This window comes from Esox lucius, chromosome 10 (assembly GCF_011004845.1).
Source record: "Esox lucius isolate fEsoLuc1 chromosome 10, fEsoLuc1.pri, whole genome shotgun sequence".
NCBI classification, from domain to species: Eukaryota; Metazoa; Chordata; class Actinopteri; order Esociformes; family Esocidae; genus Esox; species Esox lucius.
The window spans coordinates 20,998,371-21,012,476 of NC_047578.1; the positions used below are offsets into that span (position 1 = coordinate 20,998,371).

The following is a 14,106-nucleotide window of genomic DNA, read 5'->3' on the forward strand; positions in this document are numbered from 1 at the left end:
GTCAAGGTTGTGTTACGTTCAAACCTTAGAGCCCTTACATGTTTAACCTTGGTGAAGTTGGACTGCGATTTGTATTTCCATTCTTTCTTCAAAAGCTGACACGTTTGTATGACTTTGTATACTCTGCGCTCGCATTTTCCATTGCACTTACCCTCCAGCCCATATTTAATACGTCCACACTCCCGCGCCTACCTTTCTACCTCTCGTCCCTATTTCATTCGTTCTCTGCTGACACCGTACTCTCGCTCGTTCCCCGCTCATCTGCTTCTCTGCCGCTCAGCACAGTCAGGGCACAGAGGTCAGCCCTCACCTTCAGACTGTAGCAGCAGTTCCCTACTCACCCACCATCCGTCCCATCCTCCAAACTCACGATTGAGTGGTTCAGCAAGGATCAAGGTAGAGAAACATACCTTCTACAATAATCAAGCTGAAATGAACAGCCGTAAGAATGTAGAGGCACGCTGCGTTTGTTGATAACGTTTATTCATGAACCATACACGATACAAGCTACTGTTTACACAGTCGATGTCAAAACTGGAACAACGGTTTGTTGAACCATGCATGGCGTTTCCAAACAGTTTAGCGTCCAGTTGGTATTTCCTCACCTTTTGTATCAGAAAAAAGACCACAGCATACACCTACATATCAAGAATATACCCAGACGTCCAAACGGTAATTAGAGTCGTCAATGTAGTTTCCTCCATTCATAACATTTACTACCCATTCCAAATCCATTTAGCTCACTGTCATTTTCGTTTGCAGTTTGTGGCGATGGTAGAAAGCACATTCAGGAAGAGCGGGTGTCTGTGTTGAAAGTATCCTGCTGTTTGTAGGGAGAAATATGTTTTGTGTCTCGGGCTAAATGAAAGGATTATCATGTCATTATAGCGTTTGAGTCAGCTAGACAGCTCCATGATGCCGGCTAAGCAAAACACAACCGTCTTATCCCTGAGGGATGTAATGTTAATATCCTATATTTAGCCACGGTATTAAGTCCCATTACCAACAGTTGATCCGGATCTTCCCTTTGTAGAATTTTCCTTTGTAACGTGGAGTATTTGTGGGGCTATCTTTCATCACAGTAGCTTAAAAGTAGCTTATGGCAGTGTACAGTATGGCTTTTTACTTGAAAGACTGAGAGAAGCTAAGTTTGTGGGAATTTATTTAAACTTTTTAACCTCTTCTTTCTGGACGTGTTTTTCAGTTACATATTTTTTTTACAAGCTCTCTGATTCTAAGATATGTTCATGATAAGAAAACTGCAATTTATTTCTGGGAAGATAAATAATGTGTAAACTCCTCTTGAATTAAAGGGGCAATCTGCAGTACAAATGATATCAAGATAGAGACCTCACCCTTGATTTAGTAAACCACTGATGAGAGGTGAGAGTTGTAAACCTGCTAGGCATGTAAACCTTCTCAAATAACAGTAATAATACATTTAAATACACCATATAATAAAATAATACATTATAATACAAATACATTCTAATAGACCATATAACACAACAATACACAATACAACAATTGTTAATACTCTATAATTGGACATTTAATAAAATCATAAACAATAATGATTACAAAATATTTAAACAATAATTAACCATGTGTTTACAATACTTTTTGGTTTTTATTTATATTCTTCAAGGATCAATGGGTATTACGTATAATTTATTTGAAAAGAAAATGGATGTAGCAATCACAGACATCCATTTCTCTTCTACAATTTCTACCCTGTCTGTTCCTCCAAAATGTTCTGTCACTCAGAACATCTCTCTCGAGTGTGCTCTCTGCTTATAACACAGTATCAACTCAATTCGCCTTTCTTTATCTAATACCACTCATCTCTCACTGTCCCGCGCTCTCCAGTCTCCTGCTTTGTCAGCCTGTCCTACTCAACTCTCTCTATTTAAATTCCATTTGGAATCCAATTTAAATGCATGCAGGAAGGCATTACTGGCTGGACAGATAAACATTTATTAAAAGGGGTAACGAATCAGACATTTGACAAAAATAACTGACTGTCCAGAGTACAGAAGGTATGGGATGTGATGGAGTTATTCGATATGGCAAACCCCATGGGTACCGTTATGCTGGCACCTCCAAATCACACAACTGTAGCTCTAATCTGCTTTGAAGATTTTGACTCATTTTGTATTGCCTCTTTATTTAATTATCTTTTTTTCTACACCTAAAACTCTGTCTCTCTCTCTCTCTCTCTCACACACACACACACACAAACTGCCTTTACTCATGCTCTCTTTCTCCTTTTCATCTTAGTTACACACTTTGTAGCCATCCGAGTTTGTACGTGTATGTGAACATTTTGTTTCTGTTCTCCCTCATTTCCTCTGAAAAACACTCACCCCTAGTCAGTCATGTTTCACGTCTTGTAGCCAATCATTTTCCTACATGATGTCATACAGCCGAGTATTTTCACTTAGGGGTGAACGCACTTTCGTTACCAGCGGTTTAGACATTAATGGGTGTGTGTTGTGTTAATCTGAGAGGACAGCAAATTTACGCTGTTATACAAGCTGTACACTCACTACTTTACATTGTAGGAAAGTGTCATTTCTTCAGTGTTGTCACATGAAAAGGTATAATCAAATATTTGCAAAAATGTGAGGGGTGTACTCACTTTTGTGAGATACTGTATAAAATGTGGTTGTATATTCTATGTTGTAATGAGACCTCCCGTCCAGTAGGTGGTGGACCAGGCAGCCAGAAGACCATTCTCCATGAGGAGCAGTGGAAGATGCCGGCTCTGCCAGCGCTGCTGCTGTCGATTTACTTCCTTATCCTGTTGCTGACCATGGCCCCGCTCTCTTTCACCCAGGCTCCTGCGCTCTCCTCCGTCAGAATGGGTGAGACGGGGGAACACGCTCCGATGGCCGACTGGTCTGACAACTCTGACAAGGCTGTTTAGTCATCAGTCTTTACCCACTGTTGTAATATTTCCTGCTTCTGTGATGAAAGGAACTTGAGTTGGCCATGTTCCATGATGCAGTACTGTACGCTGCTGGGCAATACATTTTATGAAACAATCTCCTGTGTCCCTGGTTATATTTACTCTAGGCTAATTGAAGATTCATAAGATAAGGCTTGATTCAGGGGCGGTCGGTGCCCTTCTCTACACCTCTACTCTCTGTAATTGTAGCGTAAACAAGGGCCATTACCATAAGGACGCGATGATAATTGGCAGCGCCAATAGGTTGGTCCACTAATTGGTTAACTCATTTGCTTGTGTGCGTCTCGTTGATGTCGCCAATGTGACAATCATTCAGAACTCATCCAAAATGTCAGACAGCGCAGACACCATCCCCCAGTGCAGCCCCCCCCCCCAATCTTTCCTTAAACCTGGCTCAATTCCATGTCCTTTTCTGTGACTCACCCCTGTTAATCCATTCTGCGGAGTGGTTAAACGCTAGTCAAAAGGTCAGCTTTATTGGAACATAGATCAGATTCCTTTTGAAAGGGGGGACAAAACAGAACAGGGGATTTGAATTCACCCGCCCCCCGTGTCTGGTTTCCATGCTCATTTATCTTGTCCATCCTTCTATTTATCCCCCCAGCGGCCATTTTGGACGACCAGGCAGTGTGTGGGAGGGGGGAAAGGCTGGCGCTGGCTCTGGCCAGGGAGAACATTAACAGTCTGTTTGAAGGCCCTTCCAGAGCCCGTGTTGAGGTGGACATCTTTGAGCTGCAGAAGGACTCCCAGTACGAGACCACCGATACCAGTGAGTATAATCAGTAGAAACCAGTATTACCATAATGGAACCAGAATCACCAATAGGTTTCAAAAAGAGTTCAAATTAGCAATACCCACAGGGTCCAGTAAAGATGTATGCACTCACTACTGTAAATCACACTGGATAATAGCACCTGCTAAATAGCATAAAATGCGGTTATTAAAAGATAGGTGCATTAATAAAAATATCTTTGGGACTGCATGAATATAAGCCCACAGAGCTGGGTCATTTAGATGACCCAACTCCTGGGTTGTTTTCTTTACAAACTGTTGGTTTATTGATGCTGAGTGCTGGGTTATTAATGGTGAGTTACTGAGATATGATATCAGAAGACTGGAGGCATGGCTTTGTCGCAGCATGGCTTAACTTTTTTTGGCCACCCTTGAGAGTGAATGTCATCCTGGTTCATCTGTGCTGTTGTATTGTTGACATGTTGAGCTTGAAACCTGACACTTCAGAGGCTTACACCTGTGTATGAATTCCTCCAGATTATGCACATCTCAGTGCTGTGATGTATGAATAATATATATCCTACTTTTGATTGTCAATTATGGGATTTCAAATGTGATGAGTTACATATATGACATTGAAATGTGTAAATATATGACAAAAAAGAAATTTTCAGTGTTTAAAATAAAAAGAATGAACAGAAATTACATTTACTTTTACTGGTGGCTCCCCAGAATAATGGAAAAGTTGTGTCCATGATACAACCCTAATACAACCCCTATAACCTTGGAATTACTAAGGCCGAGCTACTGAGTCAACTCATTTGATATCAAAATAAAATGAGGGCTGTCACCAGATAAGATTTTCACTACACGATTATCGTGGCCAAAAGAATTCACGATAACGATATAATACCAAAAATATTTAAGTGTCCAAAAGGAACAATTACATTTAATGGAGAGTGAAAAGGCAACCAGATGAACTGATAAACAAAAGATCCACAAGGCCTAACACCAAGAGGGGTTTTTGGAAAAATAAGAAAAAAAATGACCGAGTGAATAATCTATGAAAACGGCGCATCTTTACTTTTATTCAAACGCCAGCGCATAGGTCCAGTCTAATTTATGCACAAGCATCGTTTGTCCACAGGGGACATGAATAAGCCATAGAAATACCGAGAGGAGTTTTTGGAAAAAATACAATGTCCTTTTCTCCAAGTGAATATGCTACAAAAATGCTGCATTTTTGCAGATCTCGCCTGGGAGTTCTAGTTGGGCTAATGAGTTTATTTCTGCACCAGTGTATAGGCCCAGACTCCTAGTTTGTCTTAATTTGTCTATAGGTGACATGAATAAGGCATCGAAAAACCGAGAAGGGTTTTTGGAAAAATACAACGTAATTTTGCCTAGTGAATACAATATTATCATACATGTATTATTAACATGATATCAATATTTTATTTTTTAAATACCATGGTTGTCATAAATACCGGTGTATCGCGGCACACCAAAAATAAAATGAACCCAAATGTTGTTTGAATTATACCATGTTTGTGTTTAAAAAAAACACAAACATGTATTCTGTTCTCTTTTAAATTGGGCTGGTTTCGCTGAATGTTTTTCTGTGTGATGGACATTTTTCAAACATGAATACCAATAGACTGCTGCAAGGCAAACTCAACCAGTTACATTTATTTTGTAAAGCCATTTTAATATCAGCAGTTGTAACAAAGTGCTCATACCGATCACTATCACTAACTCCAAAGAGATGTTGAAACACAGTGGCTAGTAAAAACTCCCTCCAAAGAGATGTTGAAACACAGTGGCTAGTAAAAACTCCCTCCAAAGAGATGTTGAAACACAGTGGCTAGTAAAAACTCCCTCCAAAGAGATGTTGAAACACAGTGGCTAGTAAAAACTCCCTCAAAAGAGATGTTGAAACACAGTGGCTAGTAAAAACTCCCTCAAAAGAGATGTTGAAACACAGTGGCTAGTAAAAACTCCCTCAAAAGAGATGTTGAAACACAGTGGCTAGTAAAAACTCCCTCCAAAGAGATGTTGAAACACAGTGGCTAGTAAAAACTCCCTCCAAAGAGATGTTGAAACACAGTGGCTAGTAAAAACTCCCTCCAAAGAGATGTTGAAACACAGTGGCTAGTAAAAACTCCCTCCAAAGAGATGTTGAAACACAGTGGCTAGTAAAAACTCTCTCCAAAGAGATGTTGAAACACAGTGGCTAGTAAAAACTCCTTCCAAAGAGATGTTGAAACACAGTGGCTAGTAAAAACTCCCTCAAAAGAGATGTTGAAACACAGTGGCTAGTAAAAACTCCCTCCAAAGAGATGTTGAAACACAGTGGCTAGTAAAAACTCCCTCCAAAGGTCAGAACCTAGGATGCAACCACGAGGGGAGCCGGGTTCTAGATGGTGGAATGTCCTCTTCTGCATGTCCCTGGTGGATCTTATGATGCCACATCATCGATCAATATATTGACATTGTCGATCAATGTATTCAATTGTGATTTGTGCCAACAGTTCAGACACACCGCAAAGAGAACTGCTTTACTCAAGATTACTCTTTATTTTGTCCAGGAGTAACAAATGTTTTGGGATTTTCAAGTCTTTCATTCAAGCACTTTCCCGCTTTCTCCTTAAGTTAAGCAGATGTGGGTTTGGGTATACCTTTTCTTTTAACCACAAGACTGTGTTAGTCCTCTGAGCTTAAGACTCAGCGTAATCTATAACTTAAGTCTTCTCGCCGGCAAGGATACTTATCACACGAGTTACACCCACCAACGTAAGTTATTGTCTCGGAGAAGGGCGACTCGCTCGAGCGAGCTAAGCGTGTGTGCAAGATCATTATTTTTCACTAGGTGTAGCTTTTTGTACTCCCACCATCACAATGGGAGGCAATATGGTAGTGGGTGTGTTAACGTTTGCTCTCTAAGCAGTGAGTGATCTACGACCATGCACGTGCGCACACACAGAGACACACTCACAGAGACACACACACACAGACACACACACACACAAAGTGATGATCTGTCTCGGATCTGGCAGAGCTGAAACATTTTTTTTTCTGGACAGAATTAGAACACTAATCTCCACTAGACAGAGCGTGGATTGAGATTGCTGTTATGGCTGCAATTAATCAAAATTGTCTGGCATTGACTCTTAATTTGATACAGTATATCATCCAAGAGCAGGACGGAGAAAGAACTGGACCCGGTCCAAGACTCTTCTGTCTTTTAGAAGAAGTCTGTCCATCTTCTCTCGCTCACTTACCTTTCCTTCCCTCCTTGACCCTCTATCTCTCTCTTTCACCTTTTCTTTCTCTCCCTCTCTTGTTTATCTCTCCTCTGTCACAGTGTGTCAGATATTACCGAAAGGGGTGGTAGCTGTGATTGGCCCCGCCTCCAGTCCCGCCTCAGGCTCAACTGTCAGTCACATTTGTGGGGAGAAAGAGGTGAGGTAGTGACGTCCTCCAACTCAAACTCATCCTGCTACACATACTGTCTCCCCATACTCCCAACCACCACAGCACGCCTTTGTATGCTTACTGGACGATTACAGATCATTGAAAGGACTGAATAGGTTTCAACCATTTTGTTTATACCTATCCCGCTGGGTTCATCCATACAAAACAGGGTTTGCGTGCTCCACAATGTGCAGTGCCCTCAGTAATGACGTGCCTTCTTAAGATAAGCAAAGAAAAAGAAGAAAAATGTGATTTCAGAAATGACATTGTTGTTTAATTGCTCGAAGCTTGAAAGAAAAAACAGCAATAACATCAAGCGTTAATCTGTTTGGATAAGTGTCTGCTAAATGACTGGGATGTGTCCCAATTATTGGCACCCCTGGGAATTCTTGTGAACCAAATCTAATAGGAGTATCTTTCCATTTAAGTTTTTTGGTGTTTTTTTCAGCTATTCAGAAATCTTATGTTGACATCCATAACTTCCAGTTTCACTGGGCTATAAATGAGTTGACGTATATATCAAACGCTGTATAGACAAGACATCTGACCGCAGAACAGGATTCTGATCAAAGTACCGGTGATGTTCAGCAGACTCCGAGCACTGACATTTGTCTGTATGAGAGTAGAGGCTTTCTTGTAAGATGTCTAAACAGCTAGTTAACATTGGGAGTTTGGCATTTGTGTCATATTTATACCAGTGGAACAGAAACCTGTTAAGAATTCTTAATGGCTCAGATGAACTTGGAGAAGAAAAGAAAATAGAGGATAAAGATTGAGCTGATAAAAAACAATGACATTTCCTAATAGCCTTTTTTGTGTGCTTATTTTTTTTTTACTAAAGGAGCCAATAATTCAGAAGGGCACTGTAAGTTGTTTTGGATGAAAAAAAAAAAACTGTTAAATGGCATATACTTTTTTGAGTCCTTTTGGGTCAGCGGATGTGAGAGAGAGGAAATGTGGAAGCAGTTCATGTTGGGACAGCCAGCGTCGCTTTCAGAAAATGTGCCTTCTGCTATCTCCCGCTCCCTCGTTCCCTCTTGCTCTGTCATAGTTCAGTGAACTCTGTAATGAGTTAACTATGGTTCATTCAGTTTGAACCTGCATGCTCACACTTCTGTCGCGCAGGCAATTGACCTGCTTTATACTCCTTCATTCACTAGCTGCGATAATGAGGCACATCTTTCATCACACATTTCATTTCATGGTTAGATTACGATCTCTATACATCTCTCCCTCGTCTAAATCTGCGATGGGGCGGACTCTAATGATATAATACATGAACGCTGTCAATCATTTAACCGATTCAACCCAATGGAAATCTCTTCAGGCATTCTGACATTAGACTCAATTTCGACACGGGGCTAGCATTTCCATCCCAGGGATGAAACGTTTCAGACATGGCCCTTAGGTTAAGTCAAATAGTGTTTATAATCTCGCCCTGGCCAGAGAACACAAATAGCTAACTGGTTTGCCTTGGGGTTCTTTTTGGGTGCAATGCAAGTGTTGAAGAATGTTCAGTTTTGGCACACTTCCATTGGGTTGAACATCACAATGTGATGAATCAAGCATGATATTACTTATGCAGGATTCAAGCTCAAAAGCCTTCCCTCTCCCTTTCTTTACCATTCTGAGTATGATATCATATAATATCAATAAACCATCCTTTATGAGTTGTTCACATAAAAAAGAACAACTTCCCTTGAATGTGAACTTCATAATGGCTAAAACGTGTTAATAATACCATATGTTCCTTATGGTCTCAGATCCCTCATGTGAAAATAGGCCCAGAAGAGACACCCAAACTCCCATACCTCCGCTTCGCCTCGGTCAGCCTGTACCCCAGCAACGAGGACCTGAGCCTGGCAATAGGGGCCATCCTCCGCTCATTCAGCTACCCCACCACCAGCCTCATCTGTGCCAAGGCAGAGTGTGAGTGTTCACCTCTGAGTGCTTTATAACTTCCTTGCTTTCAGTACGATACCTCCCCACTTCCCTCATCTGTGCCAAGGCCAAGTGTGGGTGTTCAGCTCCACGATATTCTACCTACAATATTTCCTTTACCTCTATACAGAAGCAGAGCCTTAAGGTGGCAGGCATTTACTATTCTTGGAGATTTAGATATATATATCCTCAATGTACCAAAAACACAGAAAAAAACATTTAACTCTGCATGTGAAATTATATAAAGTATTCCAGGATTAGAGAAAAATCCTGGAATTTGTCTAAATTGCTGTTGCTTATTTTATGAAGCAGTATACAGCTTTGTCTGTTGCTAAACCCATTTGATGGGGTCCCTGGCTTGAGTAATATTGCTGTGCTGTGAACTGGCTAGCTGCCGGGGATTATGGCTATGCAACACGTCTAGGCCTGTGCATATGTTTCCTTTGTTCATTTAGAAGAAAATATCATTTTCCATGCTCGTATTACACTCGAATACACCTTATTTAGAGTTAGAATACAACAGAATATATATTGTAACAGGTTGAAGTACGCATATTATTTAGTTAGATTCTGCCTGTTCTTGGTTAAAAAGGATTTTTGAAATGGATTGACAGTTGCATATTACATGACTGCGCATGAATCACAGGAGGCCAATCAGTACTGTGCCACCTGAGGACTTGTTTACATTACGAGAGAGATTAAAATGCTAGCTAGACTTATCATAGTTTGCATAATCATTTACATAGAGTTTGAATTTACACCAGCATGTTCAAAACATACCACGCAGGATTGAGGCTGTCAATCGTGGGAAAATCGAGCAATAAGCGTGCTCACTGCACATAAACTTGAAACAGTTCCGACACAATTGTCCTCAAAAAGTTCAAAACTGTGCCACAAGATATCTGGTGGTGTCTAGAGCTATTGATATCTAAAAATGTACACAACAAAACAATCTAGCATCTTGAGTCTTCTTTGATATGTCTTGGAAAATATAGAGCAATGTAAACAAGCCCTGCAATGTAATGTGTTGAAATGATTAAATGGGTACCACAGAAAGGGGCCACCAAGGCTTCATGGGCCCTTTTTTTATTTGATACATTTTGTTACTTATTTAAATAATTATACATTTGAAATTGCTTTATAATGATGCATGCAGTCAATCTGCTGCAAGAAACAAGTAGAAAAATGCCAGAAGGAGGAGAGATCCTGAAGCATGTGGACGTATCTTTGGTTGCTCTCTCTGACATTCAGAAGCTGTGTCCCCTTGTGACTTTTACTATCAATTGATGTAATTACTTTCTGACGATATCTCTAATTAAATTGAGGTTTCATATCAAATATTGTACTAAAACAAATTTACAGGTTTGGGCCAATCAGTCTTATTATTATAATGTTATATTTAGTTTGGTAGTTTCTATATCATTAACACAATAATACCTGAAGTAACAACATAGTAGTTACATATACTATGGTAGTTGCAGAGTACATTATTAAACAATTATCCACATTCTCGTTCGCTGCATGACTAAAATTTCCTAACACATTTGTAAGTTACCTTTTAAAGACCATGTTAATAACTCATACCAAAATGAAATAAAAGCAAGAATATGTTTTCAAATGACAAAAGAGTACCTGGGGGAATATACACCTGTCACCCTTGGGCTATTGGAAATATAAGATTCAGTTCTTATTTTTGCTTGTGAAAGATTACTATTGATTACTATAGATATCTGCCAACTTGGATTTTAAGTTATTTGATTTTGAGGGATTTCACTTATTTTATTTACTCTTCTGCCATTCAAAACCACAAGATATAGCCCAGGTGTTTCTATTTCAAGTTTCTGCTCCCTGCACATCGTCTTGTATCAACCTGTGTGCTTGATAGTCCGGGTGGGAACCAGCGTAGCATACTCAATGACTGACTAGCATTCAAACACTAATTCATTTATGATACCATCCACTTTTGAAGTTAACTGTAAAGGTTTCGATAATATGGGGAGCCCCTTGAATGTTCCTCTCTCCCAATGTGGTGAAACTCAAAGCTCTGCACCTATCTCCATATTTCCATAATACACTTCCTCATTATGGTTGCACTTTGATCTGAGCAACGGTTGAGCTTGTGCACAGGGTGTTCTATAACCAATCTGAATTATACTTCTATACTTCCCTTTGCTCTGTTTCAGTGTAACCCTGAAGAAGGCCCAAAACATTAGTTTTTTCACACTTGTAACAATAAATAGGCTTTTTTTATTTACTCCCATTGTTCACAGAGAATTGCTGAATCTCCTTTTTAAGTACTGCTCCTCACGTCCCAACCTAAGTTGGACAGTTAGAAAGCAGCGGTGCTTGACAGTATCACCTGTGCCAAGGTAGAGACTGTACAACGAAGTATACTTTTTCCTCAAGGCAACGTCATTATTTATTTAGCAGAGCATTACCGATGACCTGGTTTAGTATTACACTGTGTTTTATGCACATATGTTTCATACGAATCCATGTATAGCCAATGCTCTTGAAACAGCTGAGCTTCTGAAAGTGGTACCGAAGGGACCATCTCTTGATAGCCGTCACTCAAATTGGCACACATGCTCAGGGACTTGAGTCTAGTCAATTCCTGTGATATCTCAGACGCCGCTGGCCCAATGTTTACTAAACCTGGGTTAATGATGTACATTGCCATACTGATCCGGCACATAAGAAATTCCACCGACCGGCCAAAGATTGCATCCTTTATGCGGGATAATGTGTGATGCTCCTCTCCTCAAACACTTGCTGAAACTGCTCTCACTTCAACAAACCCCCTGAAGTGTATTGTGGTAGTCCAGAACCCTCAGGGCATCCCTCTATCACCCACTCATCAGTCCTGCATCCAGTGTTCCGTGCACACAGAGTGCAGCCGTCCAGTCAATCCAGACGGTGGATTAGCGCAGTTACCCTCCAGAGTGGATTATGCCTTCTGCCGATGGGCTTTCTCCCCACTCGACTGCTCAGGTCTGGGCCAAGGTCAGGTGTGATCATGCATCCAGTGCCTCTGTTAACAAGACACGCCGCCCTCCCTCTTTATCGAACCCATTGTTTTCCACTTGTCTGGTCTGGTCTGCGCTCGATGCAATGATCCCTTGCAAAAATATGTATATTCTTTTTTATCCTTTCGGCCACATTAGCAGACTGTTAATGGTTTCCCTGCTCTGTGTTCACGGCCCTGGTTCGATACCGGCCATTCTGTGGACTATAGAGTTGAGATGATAATGGTTGTAACATTTTAATTGTTGTCAGATCACTAAGCGTGATCCCTGCAAACACAAATTAGTCATTTGAAAGAGGCCATGTCATGGTTCCCTTAACAACGTTAGGATGTCCTCTGTTTGTTAGGGTGACCAGAGGAATTAGAGTTTGGACATCGTCTGTAGAGAAAGACGAGGATTGTCCTATTAATAAGTTGAAGGAGAGCGGTGAACAGTCCAAAAATCGTATTCTAGGTGAGGACAACTAGTTTTATAGTTACCATACAGGCTAATATAAAAAGAAATAGAGCTAAACAGAAGCAGTGATCGAAAGGAGCTTTGAAATAGCAATACATTTCTATGGACAGTACCTTGGCTGAGGTTTTACTAAATGATGCTCATAAACCCATACCCAGCCTCTTACTGTGTCATACTACTTCTCCAACCTCAAAGGTTTACTACGACTGGAGGAGCTGGTGCGACGCTTTCTCATCTCCCGGGAAACGCTGTCCGTTAGGATGCTGGACGAAAGCTTGGATCCCACCCCTCTGCTAAAGGAGATCAGAGACGACAAAGTGGCCACCATCATCATCGATGCCAACGCCTCAATCTCCTATATCATACTCCGAAAGGTCAGAACCTTAGAAAAAGAATCGATTAAACGTCTGTCGTCAGGACATTCACCAGGCAACAGTCAAAAAGACCACAAACTGCACTTCAAAAAGACCACAAACTGCACTTCAAAAAGACCACAAACAAACTTTGCAACTGTTGACCCCAAAGCTGTGAAATTCAGAAAATGCTTACACACTACTTACAAATATGTTATGTAGTGATCTTGAATGATTTGTGAAATCCATATGTCGGTTTGTCTTGCATAGCTCAATGTCAATCTCTGCAGTACATCAATTACCATACCATTTAGTCTACATAGCCAGAAGGCACATTATATATGTATGCTTTTGCATGATGTAGTGTTCAGCTCGTAATTCTACAGGCACGGCCAGCATTAGCTATTTAAGTTCTACACGTGGTGTTAATGTGTACCCCATGTACAATCCCATAATCAACTGTCAAAATAGCAGATATGTTGGTTTTCCATGACTGTACATCTCAATTGCGCAGTGGTCAAAGTTGTGTATGTAATACACCCGCTCATGTCTGTGAAACTAACAACGGTGTTATCTGAACAACGTATGATAACGCTACTGTGTCACCCTCGGTCCAGTTCAATTTATCAACGCTGTGACAATGTCTCCCCTCTCTCCTTTCTTCACCTGTCAGGCTTCGGAGCTGGGGATGACATCAGCGTTTTACAAGTACATACTCACCACCATGGTAAGAGCATACTAATCAAAACCCTCCTCTCCTCCCTCTCCTGACCCTACCCACAATCCCCTCAACCTGGGTCCACGCCGCCCAGCCTATGGACGGCTACCGTGGCGGATCTCATCTGGAATGCATGACGGGGCTGTGCAGTTTGTCATCATTATTTCCCATCCGGTCGCATGCCCTTGTGCGAGGTGACTCACATGGCTGTTTAATATTTCGACATCTTCTCCCGTCCCTTCTACAGCGCAGGACATTTTTTACTGTTGTACCTACAAGGGCGTGCGCTTTCCAACCCCCTACCCCCCAAGGGCGAACCGGCTGTTCACTGAATTCTGGAGAGGGCCCAGCAATCTCTAAATCATGACCCTTCAATTCTCATAGCTGACTGGAACGCCACTCTAATATCATGAAGTGGGACCATGGCTGTCCTTC

The 14,106-nt window shown here is 41.1% G+C and overlaps 1 protein-coding gene across 2 annotated transcripts in view; it reads left to right on the forward strand.

The window, feature by feature from the left end:
- The window catches only part of LOC105029761 (glutamate receptor ionotropic, kainate 5), a 94,409-nt gene that overhangs the window by 50,198 nt on the left and 30,105 nt on the right, over positions 1-14,106 (forward strand). For both annotated transcript variants that reach the window (XM_034294694.1, XM_029122863.2), the window contains exons 2-7: positions 2,709-2,867; positions 3,576-3,740; positions 7,068-7,165; positions 8,941-9,106; positions 12,796-12,974; positions 13,627-13,680. In XM_034294694.1, the coding sequence (XP_034150585.1) occupies positions 2,759-2,867; positions 3,576-3,740; positions 7,068-7,165; positions 8,941-9,106; positions 12,796-12,974; positions 13,627-13,680 (771 nt within the window). In that variant the 5' untranslated portion in view covers positions 2,709-2,758. The remainder of the gene's footprint in view (positions 1-2,708; positions 2,868-3,575; positions 3,741-7,067; positions 7,166-8,940; positions 9,107-12,795; positions 12,975-13,626; positions 13,681-14,106) is intronic.